The sequence below is a fragment of the Sorex araneus genome, chromosome 2, assembly GCF_027595985.1.
Source record: "Sorex araneus isolate mSorAra2 chromosome 2, mSorAra2.pri, whole genome shotgun sequence".
Classification (NCBI taxonomy): domain Eukaryota; kingdom Metazoa; phylum Chordata; class Mammalia; order Eulipotyphla; family Soricidae; genus Sorex; species Sorex araneus.
In genome coordinates this window covers 131067872-131094120 of record NC_073303.1, presented here as the reverse complement: position 1 = coordinate 131094120, position 26249 = coordinate 131067872, and the positions used below count along the sequence as shown (strand labels likewise).

General features: G+C 61.8%; 3 protein-coding genes across 5 annotated transcripts; all 3 read left to right on the top strand.

Moving 5' to 3' along the window:
* The first annotated feature begins 259 nt into the window (after nucleotides 1-259).
* ZFTRAF1 (zinc finger TRAF-type containing 1) lies at nucleotides 260-8634 on the top strand. 2 transcript variants are annotated; one of them, XM_055125875.1, is made up of 4 exons: nucleotides 260-763; nucleotides 4457-4695; nucleotides 4813-5024; nucleotides 6359-8634. In XM_055125875.1, exons 1-4 carry the CDS (start codon nucleotides 395-397, stop codon nucleotides 6748-6750), a joined length of 1212 nt encoding a protein of 403 aa, XP_054981850.1. In that variant the 5' UTR covers nucleotides 260-394; the 3' UTR covers nucleotides 6751-8634. The 2 variants fall into 2 exon arrangements, with proteins under 2 accessions (XP_054981850.1, XP_054981851.1); XM_055125876.1 differs by lacking the exon at nucleotides 6359-8634 and adding an exon at nucleotides 5422-6006.
* A 1759-nt stretch (nucleotides 8635-10393) lies between these two features.
* Nucleotides 10394-20385, top strand: TONSL (tonsoku like, DNA repair protein). Its single transcript, XM_004618719.2, has 26 exons — nucleotides 10394-10449; nucleotides 10543-10638; nucleotides 10719-10861; nucleotides 11067-11250; nucleotides 11420-11549; nucleotides 11707-11878; nucleotides 11948-12062; nucleotides 12485-12630; nucleotides 12704-12856; nucleotides 13145-13270; nucleotides 13356-13539; nucleotides 14025-14116; nucleotides 14200-14289; nucleotides 14420-14492; nucleotides 14681-14844; nucleotides 14917-15040; nucleotides 15118-15683; nucleotides 15755-15831; nucleotides 17551-17704; nucleotides 17773-17851; nucleotides 18351-18652; nucleotides 18730-18901; nucleotides 19186-19361; nucleotides 19563-19636; nucleotides 19866-19999; nucleotides 20198-20385. Exons 1-26 carry the CDS (start codon nucleotides 10425-10427, stop codon nucleotides 20383-20385), a joined length of 3939 nt encoding a protein of 1312 aa, XP_004618776.2. The 5' UTR covers nucleotides 10394-10424.
* A 93-nt stretch (nucleotides 20386-20478) lies between these two features.
* VPS28 (VPS28 subunit of ESCRT-I) lies at nucleotides 20479-22724 on the top strand. 2 transcript variants are annotated; one of them, XM_055125883.1, is made up of 10 exons: nucleotides 20479-20546; nucleotides 20836-20902; nucleotides 21085-21113; nucleotides 21191-21228; nucleotides 21316-21405; nucleotides 21634-21739; nucleotides 21816-21917; nucleotides 22090-22143; nucleotides 22221-22312; nucleotides 22524-22724. In XM_055125883.1, the coding sequence occupies exons 2-10, from the start codon at nucleotides 20866-20868 to the stop codon at nucleotides 22639-22641; spliced, it is 666 nt and encodes a 221-aa protein (XP_054981858.1). In that variant the 5' UTR covers nucleotides 20479-20546; nucleotides 20836-20865; the 3' UTR covers nucleotides 22642-22724. The 2 variants fall into 2 exon arrangements, with proteins under 2 accessions (XP_054981858.1, XP_004618721.1); XM_004618664.2 differs by having other exon boundaries at nucleotides 20486-20902.
* Nucleotides 22725-26249: the final 3525 nt, after the last annotated feature.

The window sequence follows — 26249 nt, the reverse complement described above, 5'->3', positions numbered from 1 at the left end:
CGCCAGGTGCGCGCCCCACCCCCACCACGGGGATCGCCCGGTCCCTCCCCTTTCTGCAGGGGCGGCCCTCGCGCGCCCATTGGCTCGGCTGCCGCGCCGGCTGGCCCTAAGCGGCGCTCCCATTGGTCCCGCGAGGCTCACGTGACCCGAAGCCGAGGGGGCGGTGGCGGTGGCGGCTGGGGAGCGCGCAGCGAAAACAAAGATGGCGGCTGCGCCGGGGTCGGTGGCCGCGGCGACTGCGGGGCGACGCGCGGGCCGGACCCTCTGAGGCGGCGGCGCCGGGAGCGGGGCGGCGGGGTCGCGGCGGCGGCGAGAGGGCGGCGGGAGCGCGCGGCGGCCCCAACTCCAGCCTCGGGAGCGCGCCGGCGCCCGCCCGCCGGGCCGGCCGGCTGCGATGTCCGGCGCCGAGGAGGCCGGCGGGGGCGGCCCGGCCGCGGGGCCCGCGGGCGCCGTGCCCGCCGGGGGCGGAGCCGGAGCCGGGGTCGGGCCCGGGCCCGGGGCGGCCGCGGGGCCGGCGGCGGCGGCGGCGCTGGGCGAGGCGGCGGGGCCCGGGCTCCCGGACGAGTCGGGCCTGGCCGGCGCCCGGCAGCTGCAGGAGGCGGCCGGCGACCCCGACGCGCCGCCCAAGAAGCGGCTGCGCGCGGCCGAGGCGGCCGAGGCGGCGGCGGCGGCGGCGGCGGGCAGCGGGAAGCTGGAGGAGCGGCTCTACTCGGTCCTGTGCTGCACCGTGTGCCTGGACCTGCCCAAGGCCTCCGTGTACCAGGTAGGGCCGCCGGCCGACCCCGCCCCGGCCGCCCCGGCCCGGGCCTCCTGCGGGGCGGGCACCGGCGCTCGGCGACCCTCCTCCTCTCAGGACGGGTGGCCGGCTCGGAGCTCCCGGACCCACTGCGACCCTTCCCGCCCCGCCGAGGCCTCTCTCCAGCTGTGCCCACCCCGTCTCCTCCGGCCGACTGGGGCCGGGCCTCGACCCCCGGCAGCCACACCCCCGCCGCGTCCCCCGGCACCTAGAAGGCCGGTGGTCGGGATGAGGCCAGGGCCTGGCCGGGACAGCCCAGTGTGCGCCGCGCCCGGAGGCCCCTTGGCCCAGGTCGACCTGGTCTGGGCTGTTGCTTCTTTGTCTCGGCTTCCCCTGCCTTGCTGCGCCCGCGCCTGAGCCTCTGTAACCACCAGGCGGTTCCCCGGGCCTTTCCTTTGCCGCGGGCCGCCAGACCTGGGGAGTGAGACCTTGACCACCTGAGCCCACTCTGGCCTGTCCTTAAGTTTCTGAGAAACCGAAGGGGGTCGGGGTGCCTGGGACATGCAGGAGAGGCCATGAGAGCTTCCCTGTGGGCTGTGGGAAGGCCTTGGGGTGCTCCTCCCAGCTTCACCCCATCTGCGGGGTTAGGCCCTCTGACTGCTGGAGATTCGTCTTCCTCCGTGGGGCCTTGAAGGGATGATGGGGGGATTCTCCAGTTTCCTCTGCAAGTGAGGGGAACTGGTTCTGTCTATCCAGTATAGAAAACCGGGCTCTGTGGCAGCCAGAGCAGCCAGGGGCCAGCTGTGCCAGGAGCCCAGTGCTGCCCTGGGCCCAGGGAAGCAAGCAAGAAGCTGGGCAGTGGTGCTGAGTGGAGGTCAGAGCCCTCTGGCATGGTGGGCTGGCCACTACTTCTTGGGACATGCGAGTTCTGACCCCTCCACCTGGGCCGAAGCCCTGAGCGTTAGACTTTACGTGGGACTGGGGACATGGAGGTCCTGGGGGACCCAGCAGTGACCTGCCGGCTGCATCAAAGCTGGGCTTGTTCCTGGTAGGATCTGGACTCTGCACACATGGGTCCCCTACTCTGCCTGGGCTATGTTCTTCGGCTGACAGGTGCCACCAGCCTCACGCAGGTGGCACATTCTGCTCAGTTCTTGCTGGCAGCTTGGCCTGACTCCACTGACCAGTGCTTAGCATGAAAGCCAGGGAGATTGGGCAAGCCAGAGACTTCCTCAGACCTTGCTGCAGAGTGTGGCTGGGGGCACAGAGTGACTTGGGGGCTTGCTTCCAGGCTCCAGCCTCACTTGGATACTGACAGGAAGGCTTGGGCAGCAGTGAACACTGGAGCCCAGGCAGGCTGTCCCCATGTCTGTGCCTGGCCTACAGGCCAGCTGCTATATGCACCCTTGATCCCACACCAGTGGCCATCAGCCTCTTTGGGCATACAGGGCAGGCCCACTGACTGCTATGATGTTCTGTGTGGGCGTCAGGTGTGGCCTTGGTGACTGACTCAGCAAGATATGTGGCCACCTTCTGCTGGAGTTCTGGGTAGGCAGGTGCTCCATGAGAGGCCTGATCCTGTGGGGGTGGGGGGGCTCCTGCTATGTGACAGCTCCCTTGATTGCCATGTCCTCCCTCTTCACAGCCTGTCTGCAGGGAACGGCTTGGCCTTGCTGTTGAGGGGGGCGGGGTTTGACTGGGTCCCCTGGTAGTCTGGACCTTGGCTGTGGGCACTGCTCACTCTTTGAGCTGTGTGTGCCCTCCTTGCCCCTACTGCATCTTTGGGAGCTCCATTGTGCCTGTAGCACCCTCATTCGCAGGGTGTAGGCCCAGACCCAGGGCAGTGGTCACCAGGCTGGGCTGGCAGCTATGCTGGTCATAGGCTCTGCCTCGGCAGGGTCCCCGGCTAATGACATGGCCCTGTGGTCCCTCCCTCATGTCTTGTCCAGACTCTTTTCAAGGGGGCTTAGTCCACCACAGAGCTGAGGTGCCTCCTGACACTTCATCCACTTCCCAGATTCACCAGGGCAGGCAGTTGACATTTCTGGATTCTTGGCTGGGTGAGAAACTTGTCAATGAAGGATTGGGGTGGGGGTTGACGTTTCACCTAGGAAGTACTTGGTTTCTGTGTTCTAGTGGGTTCTGGCTCTCAGGGTGATGTAGGATTTGAAGATTAAGAGTCCCATCTTCATCTGGACCCGCTGTGCAACTTGGTTGCTGTGCTCCCTACTCCCTGGATAAAAGGGTCAGGGGTGACTCTTGACTGGGCCTGGGGGTGCAGGATGCACATCCTGGAGATGGACAGTCCCCAGCTATGCTTCGGGGTGGCTGCTCACAGGACCCCAGGTTCCAGGCTGTGTGCTACGGCTTGTTGCCCAGAGTGGGGAGAGGCTCTCAAAGGCCAGGACCTGGGGTACAGTTGCCCATTGTGGCTGTGTAAGCGGTTAAGTATTGTAAACACACCTTTGCCAGGTCTGACCCAGAAGTGAAGACACATTATAGGGTTCCTTCAGTGGGGGTGAGGGAACGACGGGATGGGGACCCCAGGGATGAAGGGAGGGCTTCTTCCCAGCTGACCTTGCTTTCTCACCCCCACCCCACCAGGCATCTCCTGGCTGGGGCACTGCTGGTCACTTGTCTGGGTTTGCTTGGCCTGTCACTGCCCTGCACACAGCACACTGCCACCAGCACTTGTCTTCCAGAGGCTGCAGTGGGGAGACTATTCTGGTGGTAGCAGCCTTGCTGTGACCCTTCGACTGGGTCCCCCTAGATTATGCCTGTCCCTCAGGTGCTGAGGTGGGGTGTCTGGTCTGGGGGGCTGTGTGAGCCAAAGGGCCAGTGATCCTACAGCTCCCAGTCAGACCTGAGCCTCTGCCCGGCCTGGCCACCCAAAGTCCTCCTAGGACTGGGGGCTGGCCTGGGAGCTTGTGGGAGAGCCCCAGAGCTGCAAGGGGCTGGGAGGGGGATTGGTCTCCTTGAAGACAGACCAAAGCTGGGGTGCTTGCCTGGCAGTCACTTTTAGGAATGTGAGCACACTGAGTGGTCCTCTTCTCCCCTTGTGAGCGGGCGGGTCTGCGTGCAGCATCCACAGGGCTCTGGCAGCGGAGGTGAGCTACGGCCTCTGCTCAGTGGCCTGAGCACATCCTCTGTTCCTCCGCGTGTATGGGGGCCAGTTTCTCCTGCATGGCTCTGTCCCCCTGGCTCCTACACCAGGGGAATGCCAGGGACCTCATGGCCAAGGGCTGTCTGGAGTGGCCACTGTGAGGTGCTCTCAGATGGAAACCCTTGTGTCTATCAGGCGCGAGGACATGCAGCTGTCCCTGCTCCCATGCTTTGGGACAGGCCAGCTCTGAACAGGCAGAGCCGCAGGTCAGGCTTCAGAGGCCCCTGTCCTGAGCAGTGTACCTCCCAGTCGCCTCCGAGAGGCCCGGGACAAGCTGTGCCCACCTCACCTGTGGAGGCAGCATCTGTCCCCTCCATCCCTCCTGCAGCAGCTCCTGGCCAGGACCACCATCGTGTACACCTGGAGAGGCCCAGCCCCAAGGCAGCAAGGCCATGTGCAGACCGGTGGCCTCCCTGAGGAGCCCAAGGGCCACCCTGGCACGTCCCCTTGTGGCATGGGTGGCCCTGTACTGGGCACTGTCCACAGAAGCACATTGAGGCCAGCAGGCGCGAGCGGACACACAGGTCTGCGGCTCACCTTCCTTTCCTTCTCCGCAGTGCACTAACGGTCACTTGATGTGCGCTGGCTGTTTTATCCACCTACTAGCAGATGCCCGGCTGAAGGAGGAGCAGGCCACGTGCCCCAACTGCCGCTGCGAGATCAGTAAGAGCCTCTGCTGCCGCAACCTGGCTGTGGAGAAGGCCGTGAGCGAGCTGCCGTGCGAGTGCGGCTTCTGTCTGCGCCAGTTCCCCCGCTCCCTCCTGGAGAGGCACCAGAAGGAGGAATGCCAGGACAGGTAGTGCAGGGATAGCCAGTGCCCGCCAGGCCTGCCGCAGGGGTGTGTGTACTCACCTCAAACGAGGGTGGTGTGGGGGAGTCGGGCCAAGCTGTGACCAGCGCTCGCCTTCCCCAGGGTGACCCAGTGCAAGTACAAGCGCATTGGCTGCCCGTGGCACGGCCCCTTCCATGAATTGACAGTACATGAGGCCGCTTGTGCCCACCCCACCAAGACGGGTAACGAGCTGATGGAGATCCTAGATGAGATGGACCAGAGCCACCGCAGAGAGATGCAGCTCTACAATGGTATCTTCAGCCTGCTCAGCTTTGAGAAGATCGGCTATACAGGTGAGGCACCTGCCGCCCCTTGCTGCATGGGGTGTGTGTGGAGGGGGCCCGGGGCAGCAGGCACTGGACAGGCTCTGGCCAGTGGGAGGATGCCTTGGGGAGAAGGCAGGGCCGCACCTGGGGGTATCCGCATGGCTCTCAGAGGCACCTGTCCCTCAGGGTCGGGTCCCCCCGGGGTGGGGCTGCACAGCCTCCAGGCCATGGGGGCTCTAACCAGGAGGTGTGTGTGGGAGCGGGGGCCGCATAAACACTGCTGCAAGGTTGGGGGGCGGTCACTGCAGTGGCCATGCAAGGAGCAGCTGAGGGAGCCCTGCTCACGGCAGAACTGGGAGTGGATGCCCAGGGAAGGGCAGGCCAGACTGCACCTAGGCCCACTGGATCTCGTGGGCTCTTCCAGGCCGTGGCCACCACCTCTGGACACGTTGGGGAGCAGGATCCAGGCCAGAGCCTGGTTCAGACCCAAGAATGAAGCTGACGCTGGGGCCACCTGGGAGATGCAGCCGCCACTGCCCAGCCCACTGCGGGCGGCCACTGAGCCATGCGGGCAGCCAATCGGCTAGTCACACCTGGACTGGGCTGGGCTCAGTGTGGGCCTCTGCAGCCTGAGAGGCCACGTGTGTGGGGCCTCAGTAGCAAAAGGCCACAACCCCCATTAGTCACAGCCTCACCATCCTGGGCAGCTGGGCACCATGCCCCAGGCAGGCCAGGCCAGGACTCAGGGGTCCCGGTGGGCCCAAGCTTCATGTACGCGGCAGTGACTGGGGGTGGGGGAGCCCCCTCCATGCAGAAGGACTGGTCGGCTCCAGGCTGCACTGAGAACTGTGTGACGGCTGAGCCGCCACCGACTGACCGGCGTGAGCGTGCACTCGCTCGCCCACAGACACCAGCCCTGCGCCAGGCCCCACGGCTGATGCCCGTGCAGCCCTCCCGCCGGCTTTTCTGGCATGTGTATCAGAACCAATAAAGTCACTGATTCTCAGAACTGCATCCTGTCTGTGTGTCTGCTTCCCCACGCCCGGGGCCGGGCCTCCCTTCGGCTGGGCCGGCCTGGGGAGGGCCAGCAGGGAGGCCCACGGGGTCGGGCTGAGCTAGCCTGGAACACGGTCCAACTCTGGCAGCCTCCCGCCTCCATGCAGCTAATGCGTGTCATTCTGTTATAGTTCCCCAGCTTGTGGCCTTCGTTTGCCATAGTTGCATTTGGTTTGCCTTGTGACGAGTAGAGCGCGCTGTGCTGGTAAGTGCCTTCCTCCCTGGCTGAGCCCGAGTCCTCAGCCGTGGGAAGGCGCCTCACAGCCCTGCCCGCTCTCACGGCACACCGTCCCTGTCTCCCGCAGAGGTCCAGTTCCGGCCCTACCGTACGGACGACTTCATCACGCGCCTGTACTACGAGACGCCCCGCTTCACGGTGCTTAGCCAGACGTGGGTGCTCAAGGCGCGCGTCAACGACTCAGAGCGCAACCCCAGCCTGTCGTGCAAGCGCACGCTCTCCTTCCAGCTGTTGCTCAAGAGCAAGGTCACAGCACCCCTGGAGTGCTCCTTCCTGCTGCTCAAGGGCCCCTATGACGACGTGAAGATCAGCCCCGTCATCTACCACTTCGTCTTCACCAACGAGAGCAACGAGACGGACTACGTGCCGCTGCCCATCGTCGACTCTGTGGAGTGCAACAAGCTGCTGGCCGCCAAGAACATCAATCTGCGGTTCTTCCTGTTCCAGATGCAGAAGTAGGCGGCCCACCGCCGGCCACACCTGCCCGCGGCTTCACAGAGCTGTCGCCTGTCCCGGCGGGGGGAGCGAATGTGACCAAACCTTGGGAAGTCTGCATGCGTGTGTGAAGGTGTGAGCGCCCGCCACCTCCCTGCGCCCACCTCCCCTATCCCAGGGCCCGAGACTAGGCCGCCCACGCAGGAGACAGGCTCAGGGACAGGGTGGGTTGCCAGCAGCGACCCAGCCCCACCGCGCACCCGGGTGCGCACCCTGCTCTGGGCCAGACTCGGGGCCTCGCTGACTTGGGACTGCACATTTGATGGCAATTAAAAAGGCACCCTTGTTTCCCACTTTCTGTTTTGTTGGATGGCGTGGCTGTTAATGACAGCTGGAAATTCGGTTTGACCTGGGGTCAGCCTGCCCACCCTCCCCTGTCCCCACACTCAGTTGCTGCCCCATGGGTCCCAAGTCGATCTCAGAGGCCCTCGGACCCCCACCCCAGGCCTCTCCTGGGGAGGCAGGACCTGACCATCAGGGCTCAGCAGATGCTTTCGGAACGCAGGGTGAAATTCTGTCTCTTCAGGAAAAAATTAAACTCCTACAGGATCTTCTATGAATTACGCACATTTAGCAAAAGAATCTATTTTCTGTTCTTGGCCTGAGGCTGCAGCATGCCCGCTGAGAAGGTGGCTGTGGGTGGTGGACTGGGGAGGGGGGTGAGGGAGTGGGGGGGGTGAGCCGGCCGCCCCCTCACTGCCCTAACAAGGTTCGCTGGCACACAGGTGGCTGCTGCTGCTCCAGGGAGGTGGGCCAGGCTGGGGAGGAGCCCTCGGCCTTGTCCTTGGCTGACCCTGACTCAGCTGCTGGGAGGGCTTTGGTGTCATCCCGCCCTCCCCTCCCCTCCCCCCAGCTTAGAGCAGCTCTTCTGCTGTGGCAGCATTTTATGGCTTCAATACCAAAGAACGATTTCCTTTGGCACGGCCCACCCCATGCCTCCAGAGCCTATTGCCTATGCCCCTATCTTCCTTTGTCCAGGCTGAAGCCAGGCCTGTCCCTGGGGTTCCAGAAGTGGAACACCCCAGGGAGCTGGGGGCTCAGGTAGTGGCCTCGCTTCGCTCCTCCATTGGCCAGACTGCCGAGCTAGTTGGAGAAGCCACTGCTTTCTGCTCCCCCCTGGCCACTGGACCAAGCCTGCAGCGACGGTGGGTGGGAGAGTTACTCTGCCTTCTCCAAAGACTCAACCATGGCTTTGGAAGCAGCAGTGCCCCAGAGGATGGCCTCTGAGTACACGGATATCATCTTCATGCATGAGGATGATGATGTCACGGCGTCTTGGGACCGACACTCTAGAGTTGAGAGGTGCTGGGGTGGGAGCAGGTGAGGACAGGGACTTCAGTGGCTGCCTAGGAAGGTGGGGGTTATGAGGAGGGCAAAGCCAGGGACTGACAGGCCCCTCATTCTGTCCCACTCTGGGGGGCAGGAGGAGCTAGGGGTAATTACTCAGGCAAGGCTTCCCTGCAGGGTGTATGTATGTATGTCCATCTCTTCCCCCCTTCTGTCCATTTGGGAGTGCGACTTATACACCCCAATCCATTGCCATCACTGCAGATTCTGAGCCAGACCCTCAGGACACTGTCATGAGTTTCTGGCAGCATGTCACCATGGGTCTTTGCCTTCCTGGGGGACGTGCCACCCACAACTGCTAGGAGAAAAAAAACAATGACTTGTCTCTAGGACACCATCGGGGCAGGCATCCCAATCCAGTCCTTTATGGGTCACTCTGAGGGTTCTAGGGGTGGGCAGGCTGGGGGACAGGCCAAACAGTCCCTCTGTCCCTCTCACCCTGTGAGCTCTATATCTCTGCAGTGAGACACTGACCAAACAATAAAAGTACCTTTTTCAAGAGTAGAGTGAGAGGTTCATTGCTTCTGGGTGATTGGCAGGTGCTTCTGTAGTCTGCATTCTCTCTGGATATCTGTAACTGATTTCAAAAAGCTTTGTCTCTTTCCCTCTGAGAGGACACTCAGACATTTCTGGATGGGCACCCTGCGCCTTCAGCCCCTGAGCAATACACGTCAGAGACATCCTGCATGAGTGGGGAAGGTGAGATCTTGCCTCTGCACCCCACTGGAGCCTGCTGAGCCCAGATCAACCCCCTTCCAGAGGAGAAAGGGAGGACCTCCTGCAGCTCAGGACTGCTGCCTGCCTGGCCAGGGCACCCGTTTTCCCCCCCTCCGCCTCCACAGACGTGCCTGTGCATCAAGTGAGAGCGGAGTTTGATCCTGTGCGCCTGTTCCCAGGTGTCCATCCACTCCCTGGCCCTTGGGTCGCAGGCCCTGGAACACCCCGAGGCATGCCAGGTATTTGGTCTCCAAGGCAATGCAGGACACGATAGGCAGTTAGCAGTTTGAGGCCCAAGTGCAAATTCAGACAGCCAGGGACCAGGTTGCGTTTTGGACCAACGGAACTAAACTTGACGCAGACACTCGAAGGCAAGACCTGCTGTGCTCGTTGGAGGTACGCACTCCCGCAGACAAGGGGCGGATTTCACCAAGTCCGCCCTCACTGGGCACCTGAGTGGCTCCAGATCAGGCCGCTCTTCCCCGGAACAGGCTCCTTCCCTCTGTGTAAGTCTTCGGCGGGTGATTGGCAGGTGCTTTTGGGGTCTGTTCGCCGGGCTCCAGACTGTGTGGACAAGGCGTCTACTTCCCGCTGTCCCCGCCCCCGCGGGGCATACCAGTCTGTCTCCGCCCTCCCAACCCCCATCACCCCTCCTACTCCCGTCCATCCTCACTCACCACCACCACCCGCCCCGCCCCCTGCCCCCGCCCTTGCCACCTATCCCCGCCCCTCCCGCCCGGCCCCGCTCTCCCGCCTGTCCCCCGCCCCTGCCGCCTGATCCCGCCCAACCCTCCCGCTCCTGCAGCCTGTTCTCGCCCTCCCGCCTGTCCCCGTTCATCCACCCGCTCCTGACGCCTGTTCCCGACCAACGCCCCCCTCCTGACGCCTGACCCCGCCCTCCCGCCTGTCCCCGCTCATTCCCTCCACCCCTGCCGCCTATCCCCGCCCCTCCCGCAGGTCCCCACCCTCCTGCCTGTCCCCATCCCTCCCGTCTGTTCCTGCCACTCCTGCCCTTAGCCTGCCCCCGCCCCACCCTCCTGTACCCATTCATCCCCCCGCCCCTGCCGCCCATCCCCGCTCACACCCCCGCCCCTGCTGTCTGTCCCCGCCCTTCCCTCCTGTCCCCATTCATCCCCACCCCCCGCCCCTCTCGCCTGTCCCGCTCACCCCCCCCGCCCCTGCCGCCAGTCCCCGCCCCTGCCGCCAGTCCCCGCCCCTGCCGCCTGTCCCCGCCCTTCCATCCTTCCCCGCCCATCATCTCCCGCTTTTCCTCTCCTGCTCTCGCGGCTCTCCACCCTTCTCAGGGGCCTCCCCACCCGCCCTCCGCCAGCTCTGCCTCTTCCCCGCGCGCCCGTCCTCCCACGGCCCGACCTCGCTGCTTCCCAACCCCCCGCGCCGTCTGCACCCGCCTCTTCCGGCGCGCCCCGCCCTCCCAGCCCGGCTGCTCACGGCACTCCCCGGACTACAATTCCCAGGGTGCCGCGGGGCGCGGATTACATTTCCCGGGATGCCCCGTGGGGCGGGGCGGTGGCCGAGCGCGGGAAATCCGGGTCCGCGGCCTGGGTTGGCGGAGCATGAGTCTGGAGCGCGAGCTCCGCGGTGAGCGCGCGGTGGTCCCAGGCCGGCCCGGGGCTGGGGGCCGAGGCCCGCCGCGAGGGGCTCATCCTCCCGGCCTTCTCCTTGTGTCCACAGAGCTCAGCAAGGCCAAGGCCAAGGCCCAGAGGAGCGGGCAGCCGCAGGAGGAAGCCGCCCTCTGCCACCAGCTGGGGGAGCTGCTGGCCGGCCATGGTGCGTGCTGGGGACCGCGCTGGGGGCCGAGCTGGGGGCCGGGCCGGGGCCCCCGGGCTGAAACCTGCTGCACCTCCCAGGCCGTTACGCGGAGGCGCTGCGGGAACACCAGCAGGAGCTCCTGCTGCTGGAGAACGCGGGTGACCCTCTGGGCTGCGCCGTGGCCCACCGCAAGATCGGGGAGCGGCTGGCCGAGCTGGAGGACTACAACGCTGCTTTGCAGGTGGGCGGCCTCTCCCCGGGCCTTGGCACTGTCGGAGGGGAGGGGGTTACTGTCGTGAAGCTGGCAGTGCGGATGTAGCAGAGGATCCACTCCCCAGGGAGGCGGCGGGCTGGCGCCACTTGCTCTCCTGGTGGTGACCCAGGACCAGTGGGTTTGCCTGAGACACTGACAGTGAGGTGGCACTGGCTCATCCTCTGCCCCCCAGCACCAGCACTGCTACCTGGAGCTGGCTGAGTCCCTGTCCAACCACATCGAGCTGCAGAGGGCCTGGGCCACTATTGGCCGCACTCACCTGGACATCTATGACCACTGCCAGTCCCAGGAGGCCTTGCTGCAGGCGCAGGCCGCATTTGAGAAGAGCCTGGCCATTGTGGATGAGAAGTTAGAGGGTGAGTGCTGTGGGCTGGCCCTCTCCACCATCCCCACCCACTCCTGCAAGAGGCTCGGGGGTTCCTGCACACCCTTCCCTGAGGTTGCAGGAAGTGGGCAACTAGGCAAGGCCAAAACGGGAGGGCCAGTGTGGGTATGAGGCACGAGTGTCTGCCTGGTTCCTTCCAGGGACATTGGCACAGCGGGAGCTGAGTGAGATGAGGACCCGGCTGTACCTCAACTTGGGGCTCACCTTCGAGAGCCAGCAGCAGGGGGCCCTTTGCAGTGAGTTCTTCAAGAAGAGCATCTTCCTCGCAGAGTAAGGCCTGCTCTGTGTGTGTCGGGGGCCTCACCTGCCCGGTGTGGGGGGGATCCTCACCTGCCCTGTAAGCATGTGTGACTGAGGGCAGCGTAGACTTGCTCTGCAGGGGGACTGGGAGTCCTGAATGGATCCCACCATCTGTCTCCCTCCCCAGGCAAAATCACCTTTATGAGGACCTGTTCCGGGCCCGCTACAACCTGGGCGCCATGCACTGGCGCAGGGGACAGCACTCCCAGGCCATGCGCTGCCTGGAGGGTGCCCGGGAGTGCGCCCGAGTGCTGAGGAAGGACTGCATGGAGAGCGACTGCTGCCTGCTCCTCTCCCAGGTGCCACTCAGTGGGGGCTGGGGGCTGGCTGGGGGCGGGGCAGCGATCACAGCTTCCTCCTTCCTCCAGGTGCTGCAGGACTTGGGGGATTTCTTGGCTGCAAAGAGAGCCCTAAAGAAGGCCTACAGACTGGGCTCCCAGAAGCCTTCTCAGAAGGCAGCTGTCCGCCAGGCACTCAAGTATGGTAAGCCACGAGGGAAATGGAGGGGAGCCCCAAGCGCCATTTGTTAGCCTATGGAGAAGAAGCTCCCTTTTTCCTAAGCCACAGGGCTTGGCTGGGAGTGGTCTCAGCCTCTCCTGCCGGAGCTCAAGGGAATACCCAGTGTGTGCCAGGGTCCTTTGCTGCCAGAGGTCAGAGGAATACCCGGTATGTGTCAGGGTTCTTTCCTGCCAGATCTTAGGGGAATACCTAGGTGTACCAGATCCTCTCCTCCAGGAAGCTGAGGCAGTACCTGGTTTGCCCTGGCAACACTGGGCTGTGGCAAGCAGGGTTCTGCGTGATTCAGTTTCAGCCCTCACATTAGTTTGCACACCCTTTTACCTCCCTCCTCCACGGGGTGCAGGGGGCCACCAGGTCAACCCCTGCTGCACAAGTTTCTCTGGCAGTGCTGGCAGTGGTCCGTCTGCAGCAGCAGCAGGAGGAACCCGAGGGCAGTGACCCTCAGAGTGCCATGGGCATCTGTGAGCAACTGGGGGACCTGTTCTCCAAGGCGGGTGACTTCCCCAAGGCAGCGGATGCCTACCGGCAGCAGGTACCACACTGGGTTCAGGGTGCAGAAGAGGGGCCGGGCCACGAGCTGCGCCTGACTGTCACTGCCTCCCCAGCTGCACTTGGCGAAACAGCTGAACAGACCTGGGCCTGAGCTGGCTGTCATCCACGTGTCCCTGGCCACCACCCTGGGAGACATGAAGGACCACAGCGGGGCTGTGTACCACTACCAGGAGGAGCTGCGACTTCGAGCCGGCAACACCCTGGAGGTGGGGAGCGCACACTTCACATAGGTGAAGGCGGCAGTGTTCTGTTGATTGGGGCCACACTCGGTGATGCTCAGAGTTTCCTCCTGGCTTAACACTCGGGAATCACTTCTGGTGGGACTCGGGGACCAACATGGGGTGCCCAGATCGAATCTAGGTAGGCCATGTACAAAATAGACACCCTCCCTGCTGTGCTGGCGCTCTGGCCCCCTACACACTGCTTTTGCCCAGCCCATCTTCCCTGACAGGCCTGGGGACTGTGGCCGCAGCCTGAGTCCCTCTCCTGTCCAGGAGGCCAAGACATGGCTGAACATCGCTCTGTCCCGGGATGAGGCGGGTGACGCCTATGAGCTGCTGGTGCCGTGCTTCCAGGAGGCGCTGGACCGTGCTCGGCAGACCCAGAGGCCTCAGCTCCAGGTGTGCTTCCTGCCACCCTTATCAGGACTCTCCCAGTAGTGTCCACTCCCCCCTCCAGTCCTAAGCTGGTCTCCCTGTCCCTCAGCGGCAGATTCTACAGCACCTGCATGCCGTGCAGCTGCGGCTGCACCCTCAGGAGGCTCCCTGCACCGAAGCCGAACTGCAGGGGCTGAGCGAAGAGGCCGAGGGGGAGGAGGAGGATCAGGACGCAGACCTGGACGCAGACAGCAACAGCCTGGAGGCCAGTGAGCTGGAGCTCTCGGAGAGTGGTGAGGACTCCAGATCCCTGAGTGGAAGGCCTTGAGCTCCTTGGCACCGATGGGAGGCCGGGCCAGGCCGGGACTGAATTGACCAGGATGAGGGACAGGCTGGGTGGAAGGGTGAGGCCACTGGTTCCATGAAGTGATGGCGTCCAAAGCGGAGACAGTTGTGGGTCTGGACTCTCGGACCGGGAACCTGTTGGGGAGCGGCCAGCTGCCTTCTGGGACATTAAGAGTGTGTCCTTGACACTGCCAGCTGGACACTGGACAGTTGGTCTCATGAAGATGAGCCTGTGGAGTTTCTAGAAAAGGTCAGAGGCAGAGGAGGGAGAGGTCAGAGGAGCAAGTGTGGGGACTAGCAGCTCTCAGGCAGCATCCCCCTGAGAGCTGGGGTGGGACGCGGGGGCTGCAAGGATGGGGTCCCATGGGCAGAAAGGTCAGGGCCGCAGCCCCAGGGCAAGGACTGGGCCTCAGGCCACTGGGCTCTGTTCCAGAGGAGGAATGCGAGGGCATGTCCCCACCCAGGCGGCAGCAGCAGGACGAGGAGGAGGAGGAGCTTCGGGCCCCCCGACAAAGGGGGAACAAGGTGAGGGGACAGGCTGAGTGTGTGCCCGCACATCTGCACACGGCCTGCCCCTAACTAGGCCTATTCTGGGGCTGTGTCCACAGTGGAACCGGCGCAATGATGTGGGGGAGACACTGCTTCACCGGGCCTGCATTGAAGGCCGGCTGGGCCGTGTCCAGGACCTCGTGAGGCAGGTGGGTGCCCTGTATGTCCTAGGCCGGGGCAGGCCTACAGTGCCCACAGGGAAGCTTTGCCCTCCTGGGGAGGCCAGGGCTGGGCAGAGGGCTTGGTTCTGATCTGAAACAGGCTGATCCTCGGTCACAGGGTCACCCCCTGAACCCTCGGGACCACTGTGGCTGGACACCCTTGCACGAGGCGTGCAACTATGGACACCTGGGTAGGTGTCAGGCAGGGCGGGGACAGCGGACAGAGGGTCCCACATATACCTAGATAGGTCAGGCAGGGCAGGGAGATAGTAGACAGTGGGTCCCATGGACACCTGGGTGGGTATCGGGCAGGGCGGGGAGACTGGGCAGCAGGTCTCGATGTGGTGGGTCCAGTGCACGTCCCAGTTGTTGGTTGCAGATATTGTGCGCTTCTTGCTGGACCATGGAGCCTTCGTGGACGACCCCGGGGGCCCGGGTTGTGATGGCATCACCCCCCTGCATGATGCGCTCACCTGCGGGCACTTTGAAGTGGCCGAGCTGCTCATCGGGCGGGGGGCATCAATCTCTGCACGGACCACGAAGGTGAGCAGCCCAGCGGGGGTGGCTGGAGGGCAGGAGGCCAGGGGCAGCCCTGCTCAGTGCCCACACATGTAGGGCCACCGCCCGCTGGAGACGCTGCTGCAGTGGGTACAGCTCTATCACCGGGAGCTGGACCGTGACACCCGCGAGAAGGCCGACGCCATGGAGAGGCTGCTTCGCGGGGCCTCTTCAGACACAGGCAAGTGGCCTGTGGCGAGCCCCACCCCACTCTCGGTGGAGGGTGGAGCCTCCTGCCTCACGCCTCTGTCTCCTCAGCCCCCCACAGCTTCCCGGGTCCCCAGACCCTGCCTGACAGCTGTCTGTATGACCCTGAGACCTCTCCTCCCCGGAGCCCTTGTCCAGGACCCCCCCGTGCCCCTCAGGGCGCCCCTAGGCCTCGGAGGAGCTGGCAGCAGCTGGCCAGGGACAGCAGCTCGGAGGGTGAGGACAGCATGAGGCCCCTTCAGCCAGCCCGGAAGCGACAGCGGAACAAGGCCCCAGCGGTGGGGGTCCGAACATCCGGCCGCACAGCCGCTCCAACGGCCAGTGTCAGTGTGGGCAGAGCCCCGAGCTGCTGGCCGCCTCTCCGGAGCCCCTGCGAGGCCCGTACAGCTCTGGCTGCGCTGGTCCCGGAGGAGGAGTGCCTGGCCGGGGACTGGCTGGAGGTGGATACACCCAGCAGCCCTGGCTTCCGGGACTGTGGCTCCTCAGGGGCCAGCAGCGATGACAGCCCTGTCAGGCCCCGGGCCCGGACGCGGCAGGGCAGAGGCACTCTGGTCACCCTGCATGGAGACGGCAGTTTAACCTCGGGGTCTGCCGCTGGCCCAGCCTTGCAGCCCTCGGTAGGTGCAGGAGGGGCGGGGTGGGCGGGGCCAGGACTGGTCTTCCTGACTGCCCCCCTTCCTGCCTGCAGGGTCCCAGCCTGCCCCCTCCCATCCGGGTTCGGGTTCGCTTTCAGGACAACCTTTTCCTAATCCCTGTCCCACACAGGTAAGGTCTCCTCCCCTGCCAGCTGCATGCCCCCACACCTTGTAGCTCCATGCCAGAGAAGGGCAGGGAGGGACCCTCGCATTTGCAGCTGATGAGGTTCAACAGGTGTGTGAAATCACAAAAAATGATTCTCGGGTAGCTGCTGCTGCTGCTGGACACATGTGTTCATTTGGTGGCCCTGAGCCACCTCCCCGCCTCCCCACCTCCCCAGGCCTCCCCAACAGAGACACAGAAGGAGAGATGGGGAGGCTGGGAACCACAGTCAGATGGTGAAAATGGCCCGTTTAATGCAGAGTTGCTAGCATACTTACAGAATATCTGAAGCAGGGTTGAGGTAAGGACTGGTGTGATAGTCATTTACATAGATAAACATTTGGCAGAGGAAACTCTCTTAGGGAGATCAACTCAAGGAGACAAACTGTCTCCCAGGGACATCTACGTTGCTTTTATGTTTCCCTCTAATTGTATAAGTTATCTATACTGCAGCTGTTTGGATAAACACAGTAAGAGACAAAGATCCCAACACTTAGTTCTCTGGGCTGAGAGCAAGCAAGGCTTTTAACACTTGATTGTCTGGGCTCTGAGAGCAAGCAAGGCTTTTACCATAAATCCCAGACTAAGTCCTCAGGCCAGTTCAGCTAGTCCTTCCCCAGGGGAGGTCCTGTCTCTTAAGTTGTAACAGTTTGCATCAAAACCATGCATTTATGCTCCTAGAATGTCCCATTTTGCTGCCAGGTAGTTTTGCCACTCGCCCCGGGTCCATCCCAGTCCCACGGCGGGACATCCCCTTTGGGGTGTTAGGAACTACAGAAACGGAAGCCTGAGTCAAGTAGTTATGACCAAGTGATTATGCCCAAGAGCAGATATATTTCAGAGTCAAGCAACTCCCAAATATGAGGAGCATAGCATTAATGGTCTTTCTGTGTTTAACCGGAAAACATTGCTCTATGGTAACGGTAACCATATAAAAAGGCTGGGGAAACAGAAAAGCAAGTACAAATATACAGCACTTCAAATACAAAGCAGTATCACTACTAGTTCAGAATTAGCAGAAAGTTTTGTTTTACAAGCAATCAAGATTGACATGGGGAACTGTGACAATGAGAGGTAAAATACAAGGGAGAGGTTACAGATAAACTTTACTTTTTTTTTTTTTCTTTTTGGGTCACACCTGGTGATGCACAGGGGTTACTCCTGGCTCTGCATTCAGGAATTACGCCTGGCAGTGCTCAGGGGACCATATGGGATGCTGGGAATCGAACCCAGGTCGGCCGCGTGCAAGGCAAACGCCCACCCGCTGTACTGTCGCTCCAGCCCCTACAGATAAACTTTAAATTAGGGATGCTAGCAAGGGTATGTTAAGCTTCTCTAGGAGGAAGAAAGGGGACAATTCACTGAATAAGCCTAGGGTTAATATCCAACACAATGGGAAGGTTGAAGATTGACTTTGACTAAATTAAGGATGTTAGCAAGGGCATGGCAAGCTTCTCTGGGAGGAGGAAAGGGGCAATTCATTGATAAAGCCTAAAGCACCTAGGGTTGATATCCAACAGGCAGGGACCTGCTGAGGTGAGGCTCTGGCCCAGGGACTTATAACCAGAGCAGCTTGGAGGGGCACCAGAGAAGGGACAAGTGGGATGCCGGAGGGGATTCTGGAGCAGTAAGTAGGTCAGGTGGCCGCTAAGAAGGCCAGCCCCATTCAGCCGATTCCTCCCACAGTCCTGAGGCCCATTCTGTGGAGTGGCTGGCCAGGCAGGCTGCCCAGCGCTACCACCAGGCATGTGGGCTGCTGCCACGGCTCACGCTGCGGAAGGAGGGTGCCCTGCTGGCCCCTCAGGACCCCATCCCTGACGTGCTGCAAAGCAACGAGGAGGTGAGTAACCCTGACTGAGCCCAGCATTCACCCTGGACCTGGCTGCTGCTTACAATGACCCCCTCCAGGTGTTGGCTGAGGTGACTTCATGGGACCTTCCTCCCCTGAGTGAACGCTACCGCCGGGCCTGCCAGAGCCTGGAGCAAGGTAGGTGAGCCTCAGTTAACACCTCTTCGTACATACATACACACATACACCTGCCCTCACACTCCTGTCCTCTGATCTCTTCACACCTGCTCTTGGTCTCCTCACACGCCGGCTCTGGTGGTCTCCTCACATACCTGCCCTGGTGGTCTCCTCACACACCTGCCCTGGTGGTTTCACATACCTGCTCTTGGTCTCCTTGCACACCTGCCCTGGTGGTCTCCTCATACGCGTGCCCTCAGTGATGTCTTCATACTTGCTCTTGGTGGTCTCAATACACACACACACACACACACACACCTGTACTCGGTTATAGCTACACATACACATCTACTCCAGCTGTTCGCCAGGTCATATGTGAGCAGAGAGCATGTTTGGACCTGGGCCTCCGCTATAGGCTGTGGGTGGCTCTCTAGCATTTCCTGACAGAGCCCCCTGGCATTTGGGTGATGGGGAGCTGGCATTCACGGGGGAGACCAGCTGGTGACATCCCTCCCTGCAGGAGAGCACCAGCAGGTGCTTCAGGCCACAGAGCGCCAGGGCTTGGCTCCCACCTTCAGCGCCTGCAGCCTGGCCCTGCGCCAGGCCCAGCTCACCCCCCTCCTGCGGGCACTCAAACTGCATGCCACACTCCGGGAGCTGCGCCTGTCAGGGAACCGACTCGGGGACACCTGCACTCCCGAGCTGCTGGCCACTCTGGGCACCGTGCCCAGCCTGACCCTTCTTGACCTGTCATCCAACCACCTGGGCCCTGAGGGCCTACGTCAGCTCGCCGATGGCCTTCGGGGCATGGCGTCCTCACAGGTAGTATGGGGCAGCAACCCAGCCACAGGGCTCGGAGTCCCGGACAGGTGCCCGGTGCTGACCTGCGTCTCCCACAGAGCCTCGAGGAACTGGACCTGAGCATGAACCCCCTAGGAGACGGCTGTGGTCCTGCCCTGGCCTCCATCCTCCGGGCCTGCCCTGCGCTCAGCACTCTGCATCTCCAGGCCTGTGGTTTGGGCCCCCACCTCTTCCTGCGCCATCAGGCAGCCCTGGGAAGTGCTTTCCAAGGTGCGCGGCCAGTGTGGACATGTGCTAGGGTCTGGGGGCCATGAGCATGAAGCCGCAATGGGTCAGTACCAGGACATGAGGCCTGGAGCCCCCAAAGCCATAGTCTGGCAAGGGTGCAGCAGGGACCCAGAGTGGGAATCTGGCCTGCCCCTCCCAGTGAGAGGACCCAGGAAGGAGCCTTGGTTTTCTAAGTGTGGACATTTAGCATCACTGGGGTTTGGCCCAGGGTGGCAGTGGGGTATGAGTGGCCTGTAGGCTGAGGACTGATCTGGCCTCTGCTGCAGATGCTCAGTGCCTGAAGACACTGTCACTGTCCTACAATGCCCTGGGCCCTACGGCACTGACCCGGATGCTGCAGAGCCTGCCCGCCAGCAGCCTTCTGCACCTGGACCTCAGCTGTGTGCTGGGCAGTCCTCACGACTCGGGCCTTATGGAGCCAGTGGCTGTGTACCTGACAAAGGTGTGCATGCCCCCTGCACCCAGGGCAAGGGTGGTGGGTTTGGGCAGATTTCCTCCCGATGTGCTGAATGATACTTCCAGTCTGCTTCCTTGGGGGATGCCATCTACATGGGTCCTGTTCCGAGGTGGGAGGCTGTCCCCTCTGGGCAGTAAGGGGCAAGCACCCACTGGATCTGGCCCCTGGGCTTCTGCTTGTCTCCAGGAAGGCTGTGCCCTGGCACACCTGAGCCTGTCTGCAAACCACCTGGACGATGAAGCTGTGGGAGCCCTGAGCAGGTGATGCCCCCACCTGCCCACTATGCATCTTTTTGTGGGAGCTGAACCAATCCCCTTCAAGTGCTCCTCGTGCCCCTCTCATGTCCCTGAGGCTCTTGGGGCCTTTCCCAGTGTTGTCCTACCCCAGGCCTGTAGGGTCAGGGGCTGTGGCAGTCTGTGGCTCCAGAGTAGTCTGTTGGGGGCCGCCTCCCTGGAGCTGACCCACCTGGTCTGTGACTCCCCGCCCCAGGTGTCTCCCCAAGTGCCTCTCGCTCTTCTCCCTGGACCTGTCTGTCAACCCCAGGATCAGCCACACTGGCTTGAAGCAGCTCCTGTCTGCCCTGCAGGAGCGGTCCCACGGGCTCCGCTTCTTGGGCCTGTCCGGTGAGGGGAGAGGCTGCTGCGCCCTGCGGCCTTTGGGGACGATTGCAGGGTGGGGGGTGGGGCAGGAGGACATCCCCAGGTTCCGTCCTCCAGACCCAGGGTGGAGCCCTAGGTGGGGCAGCAGCCCAGTCCCTGGCAGTGGACATACGGCTCCTCTCTGGGGCGCTCTGACGGCCTGGGGCCCTGCCCCCACTGCAGGCTGCTCCGTCCAGGGGCCCCTGGGCCCTGGCCTGTGGGCCCAGATGACCGCGCAGCTGCAGGAGCTGCAGCTGTGCAGCCGTCACCTCTCTGCCGAGGACCGCGACACTCTGCGACAGCTGCTGCCGCCAGGCGCCGGCGCATGTGCGCTGGACTGCGCCCACAAGCTCTTCTTCCGGCGCCTCTGAACCCTAATAAACGCCTAGGCATCTTCTCCTGGCTGGTCCTCTCACTGGGGGGCGGGACTGCGCATGCGCGGGGGGCTGTCCTCGCGGAGGCGGGGCTGCGCATGTGCGGAGCACCCTGTGGCCTACGCTCCTGGATCTCCGCGGCCGTGTGTGCCCGCCAGGTACCGGGGCGGCGTCAGGGACCCTCGGGGTCTCCTTCGCGGGGCTTCCGGGCTCCGTGTCCGCGGGGGTGGAGCTGAATCCGGCCCTGCAGCTCCGCAGGGACTTCTGGACGCCGGTATCCCGCGAGCCCCGCCCCGAGAGGGCAGCAGAGTCCCCCGGGCCCGTGTCAGCCACCGCTGGCAGAGCCTCGGGCACGCCCCCCGGGAGCCCTCCGGGCCTGATTCACCCCTGCTGCACCTGGTCCCCCTTCCGGGGTGGTCCCCTTGAGTGGCCGGCTCTGCCCTCCAGGTCTCTGCAGCACCCCCCTGAGCGCCCAGCATGTTCCATGGGATCCCAGCCACGCAGGCCGGGGGAGGTGAGTGTGGCTCGGGCCGAGGGCTCGTCCCCGGGTGGCGGGCACAGCCACGGCCCTTGGGGATGGCATCTCGGCAAGGGCCCCCACGAGCGGTCAAAGCCTCCAGGCCTCCAGACCCACCTTCGGGATGCCTGGGGCATGGCTGAGGCGGGGCTCTGTGGCCTGCTCTCTCCTCTCTGCAGGCCCTGGGAACAAGCCTGAGCTGTACGAGGTGAGTGGCCCCCGGTGTGCTGCGCACGTGGGACCCGGGTGGGCCTCCCGCATGATGCGTTGCTGTTCTCCCCACAGGAGGTGAAGCTGTATAAGAATGCCCGGGAGCGGGAGAAGTGAGCCCGGATCTGCCCCCCTGTGCTTGCCCTGTGGGAGGGCTTGGGTGGGGGCCACATTGGCAGACTGACCGTACCTCCCTGCAGGTACGACAACATGGCAGAACTGTTTGCTGTGGTGAAGACCATGCAGGCCCTGGAGAAGGCCTACATCAAGGACTGCGTCACCCCCAACGAGTGAGCCTCTTGCTGACTCCCCAGGGCAGGGAGGGGAGTGTCCGTACAGGAGGGGCTTCAGGAGGACCAGGATCAAGGAGGACAGCCTGAGGGAACCCTCAGCCCCAATGGTTTCCGCCGGTCTGCAAGGTTGCCCCTTGTGTAGACCTCCAGGAACTCGTGGCCTTCTTGAGTTATGTCCGGGCAGGCTGCTGCTGGGCAGAGCTGAGGGAGTGACCGACCCCACAGGTACACAGCTGCCTGCTCCCGCCTCCTGGTCCAGTACAAAGCCGCCTTCCGGCAGGTCCAGGGCTCAGAGATTGCCTCCATCGATGAGTTCTGTCGCAAGTTTCGCGTGAGTGGGGCTTGCATTGGGCTGTGGGGGGCCCTCAGCCCGCCAGGCTGGTGCCCACGCTGTTCCCTCCCACCAGCTGGACTGTCCACTTGCCATGGAGAGGATCAAGGAGGACCGGCCCATCACGATCAAGGACGACAAGGGCAACCTGAACCGATGCATTGCTGACGTGGTCTCGGTGCGCCCCGGGGAACGGTGTGGGGGTAGGGGGGCGCTCACCTGCACTTCCCCACGCAGACCACAGAACTCAGGCTAGGCCATGGCCAAAGGGAGAAGGGAAGGCGGGCGTGGCTGGTGCCTCAGAGGCCCCTGGCCATGGCCGCATGACTTTGGCTCATTCTCACCCTCAGCTCTTCATCACGGTGATGGACAAGCTGCGCTTGGAGATCCGAGCCATGGACGAGGTGGGGTGGGGGTCGGCCGGGGGCTGGGGCTGGGGCAGGGGGCAAGGCCGTGGACCCAGCAGCTGTGTTGCCCGCAGATCCAGCCCGACCTGCGGGAGCTGATGGAGACCATGCACCGCATGAGCCACCTGCCTCCAGACTTCGAGGGCCGCCAGACCGTCAGCCAGTGGTGACTGTTGTGTGGTTCCACCCCCCCCCCCACCCCGCCCAGCCCAGAACCCCTGCAACATCCAGCACACCATATGCCTCCACATACCTCCGCAGCTCACACATAGCCCAACACTCCACGGCACACGCATGCTCTCTAGCCCCACTCAGTGTGACGCACACACACCCACACCCACAGGGCAAATCACCAGGGCCATCCTGTGTGCCTGCAGGTTGCAGACTCTAAGCGGCATGTCAGCATCAGACGAGCTGGACGACTCCCAGGTGCGCCAGATGCTGTTCGACCTGGAGTCAGCCTATAATGCCTTCAACCGCTTCCTACATGCCTGACTCTTGTCACTGCTTCCTGGTCACTGTGGCTCTGCTCTGGACTCCGCCCACCTGCCCCACAATAAAGAGAAACTTTTCCTGTCTCCCTGCTGAAGGTTGCTTGCCCCAGGCTGGCTCTGACCACAACTGTCCCCATAGGAGCCTGCCCTGGGTCCCACACACCACAGCCACCAATGCCTGGGGCCCACCCTGGGGGGGTCACGTAATTCCACGCACTGCAGTCTGTCTGCAGGTCAGCGTAGGTGGACCCTGATTCGAGCCGCCTGCCCAGCCATGGCACCACACCATGCCCTATCCTGTGGCACAGTCCCCAGCAACCGTGCATGGCCTCCAGGTGCTACTCACAGTTGAGCAGCTATGGTGGCATTGGGGCTTCCTGGGTGCTGCACAGCTGTGTCTTCATCCCAGCCATGTGTAGAAGGGGACTGTAGCTGTGGGGCTTGGGATGTAGACTGACTCAGCAGCATCCCCACAAGGGCACCACACATGGACATGGTGCCAGTGCTGGGGACAGTGCCCAGGCCCCAGGGCCAGCCCTGCTGGGCACAGGCTCAGGTAGACCTCACTGAAGGTCAGCTTTGCTGGCCTGCATGCTGAGCCCAGAGAGGACTGAGGGCACTGCCCGCCCCCTTCAGCGGGGACAGAAGGAGGAGTGGGGCTTCAGTCTGTCCGGCAGTGCAGGTGCTAGGAACCCTTCTGTATTGCACTGAGGTGGAGCAGTGTCTTGAGCTCAAGCTCCTGCAGAAACGACGTGACAGCTCTGTGGCTCAGCTTCCCCACGGGGCTGGGCTGGAGGTGACAGCTGGGACCACACCATAGCCCCCCTGCAGGCAGACTTGAAGCACCGTGGGGTATTACAAGGGTCCATAAGACACTTCCCTTTTAGCTCATCTAATTGGAAGCTTTTCCAATATATTAATAACTGTTAAATAATTCCCAGAGGGGAATCGCTAGGAACTAAAGTAGAATTTCCCGTGCTTTCCCAAGTATCAGCAACAAACTATAGAAAGGAAGAAAACCTAAAACAGGATTGTTCCTTAGCAGACTTTTTCTCTGAGTCTCATTTAAGTTCTCCTGAGGGTTTTTAAACCCTTCTTACATTGGCCTTTCCAACATGACTTCCCTTGCCCGATGTCACTTCTGTGGTGAGCCTTTAATCCCTTAAATCCCTTAAATCTGCAGTCAGGGACACCACCCTATCTCCAGACAGTGAATTGTCCGAAGGTCATTGGATTGGACGTGTCCATTAATGAACTCTGCTTCCCGTCCCAGGTGTCCCAGGAGTCTGTCCTGGCCTCGGACATGACCATAGCTGCATGGTGAGCCTAACCTAAAATGCTGTGGATTTCAAGAAACCTTGCTACTTGGATCGGGAGAGGAAAATAAGTTCTGCCTTGCTAGCTTCCTGCATCTTTTCCCCGAGGTTTTTCTTTATCTGCCTTTAGTTTGCTTAAAGCCTGTGTCTTCATGACCAGTGACCTCCTGGTCATCTCTAGCCAGTTGTCTTTGCTAAACTAAGAGCAGAGATAAGGAAAGGGTTCTGCCTGGGAGTTGATTTTTTTTTTTTTTCTTTTTGGGTCACACCCGGCGATGCTCAGGGGTTACTCCTGGCTCTGCACTCAGGAATTACCCCTGGCGGTGCTCAGGGGACCATATGGGATGCTGGGATTCGAACCCGGGTCGGCCGCGTGCAAGGCAAACGCCCTACCCGCTGTGCTATCACTCCAGCCCCTGGGAGTTGATCTTAATCTAACCCCAGAATCTTCTCAGTAGTGGGTTTCTTCCATCCCTCCCAGTGGGGCCATGATGGTTGGTGGGGACTACGAGGGGTGCGCCTCCTCACAGAGACCATGCAGGTGCTGTCTGGTCAGTGGCAGACTTAGCCTTAGTGGTTCAACACTGTGACATGGCTGGCACCTCTGCCAGCGCCATCCTTGACTATGTCCAGCTATGGAATCGCAAACAGCCCACACAAACTCTGTAAGTTTTAAAGGAACTTTTAGAGTGCCACGTCGTGAGGCTGCAGAATCGTGGTAGGAGGACGTGTTGGGATGCACATTCACACAGAGGCTTGTTACCATCCTCCCGCACCCTCCTGGGGATTGCCAAGGGAGCTTCCACAGTAGACTCTCCAATTACCCCCTTCCTCTAGGACTGATAAAGTCTTCGACAAGCCCCCATGCAGCACAGACCTTAAGTCCTGCCTGCCCCACTTGGTAGCTGGCAAGCCACACCTTTGTCCATTTGCTCTGCCCAGCCCGGGAAATGCCCACCATCCAATTTCTCAGAAAGCCTTGACTGAGGCTGGAGTGAGGAAATGTGGCTTGTGGGAAAGGAAAGTCAATCCTAGGCCTTTCCTTCCTTCTTTCCTTCCTTCCTTCCTTCCTTCCTTCCTTCCTTCCTTCCTTCCTTCCTTCCTTCCTTCCTTCCTTCCTTCCTTCCTTCCTTCCTTCCTTCCTCCCTCCCTCCCTCCCTCCCTTCCTTCCTTCCCATCCGGTCCAGGTCATGGGGCAGACAGAGAGGAAACAAGGAAACAAGGACCAAGCCAGTTGATTGATCAGTTGCTGTTTATTTCATTCACTCCTGTCTCTCTCTCTGCTTCTCTCCCGGCTCTCGATCTTGACTCCCAACCCACTCTTACAGCCTAGTTAAATCCCCCCTGTGTAAAAACACAAAAAAGAAAAAGGAAGGGGGCAAGGAGTGCCTCACCGCACCGAGCCAGGCATAGGGCACAGGGCAATGGTGCTGACTCCCACCACCTGCGTTTGGTAGTCTCCAGCCGCTTCCCCCACCCTGGGGAGGTTGATGGCGATGACGAGGCAGGTGAAGGAAGGAACGGAGGCAAGCTGGTTGGTCTCAGTTGCAGTTTATTCCATTCCCATCTCCATTCTTCTCTGATTCTTCTGCTTCTTCCTCTTCCATCCTACTTCATTCTCCTCTGGATCTGCCCTGGAACTCGCCCCCAGCCCCCTTATCCAGCCACCTTAAATTCCCACCCCCCATCTGGCCCGGATGCCAGGGCTTATGCATAGGTGTGGTTACAATCAACAGGGGGTAAAGTTCTATCCCTTAGGGGATGCTTTCACTAGGACAGAATCTCTTTCAGCAGGACATCCGCCCAAAATCGGGATCACCTGGGTGTGTTTCTCCTCTCTTTGTCCAACTGACATATAAGTATTCATATTATAAATCATTTTGTATGGACATAGCAACAGATGCATTAAGCTTATAGAATTGCTCTCCTGGGGTCACCTCGATCTCAGACTACAGTGCTCAGGCCAGATTAGTCTTTCCTAGCCCTAGCAGGGTCCTAGTCTTGTCGTTGCTTTTGGATCATGACAGCGTTTGTCCATGGTCAAGCTCTTAACTTATAGTTAAGAATTAGGCACTTTTCAGCACCTGAGTAACCTCAGAGAGCCAGCCCTGCGCAACCTCAGAGAGCCAGCACCGGCACAACCTCAGAGAGCCAGCACCTGAGTAACCTCAGAGAGCCAGCCCTGCGTAACCTCCGAGAGCCAGCACCTGTGTAACCTCAGAGAGCCAACCCTGTGCAACCTCCGAGAGCCAGCACCTGTGCAACCTCCGAGAGCCAGCACCTGAGTAACCTC

Excerpts from the sequence above, each read along its gene's own strand:
- VPS28 (XM_055125883.1), top strand. The coding sequence starts at position 20,866 with ATGTTCCATGGGATCCCAGCCACGCAGGCCGGGGGAG. Across the intron at positions 21,918-22,089 it reads GCATTGCTGACGTGGTCTCG|CTCTTCATCACGGTGATGGA; the intron begins GTGCGCCCCGGG and ends TCTCACCCTCAG. Across the intron at positions 22,313-22,523 it reads CGCCAGACCGTCAGCCAGTG|GTTGCAGACTCTAAGCGGCA; the intron begins GTGACTGTTGTG and ends GTGTGCCTGCAG.
- TONSL (XM_004618719.2), top strand. The coding sequence starts at position 10,425 with ATGAGTCTGGAGCGCGAGCTCCGCG. Across the intron at positions 17,852-18,350 it reads CTGCCAGAGCCTGGAGCAAG|GAGAGCACCAGCAGGTGCTT; the intron begins GTAGGTGAGCCT and ends CCCTCCCTGCAG. Across the intron at positions 18,653-18,729 it reads GGGGCATGGCGTCCTCACAG|AGCCTCGAGGAACTGGACCT; the intron begins GTAGTATGGGGC and ends CGTCTCCCACAG.
- ZFTRAF1 (XM_055125875.1), top strand. The coding sequence starts at position 395 with ATGTCCGGCGCCGAGGAGGCCGGCGGGGGCGGCCCGGCCGCGGGGCCC. Across the intron at positions 4,696-4,812 it reads AAGGAGGAATGCCAGGACAG|GGTGACCCAGTGCAAGTACA; the intron begins GTAGTGCAGGGA and ends CGCCTTCCCCAG. Across the intron at positions 5,025-6,358 it reads TGAGAAGATCGGCTATACAG|AGGTCCAGTTCCGGCCCTAC; the intron begins GTGAGGCACCTG and ends TGTCTCCCGCAG.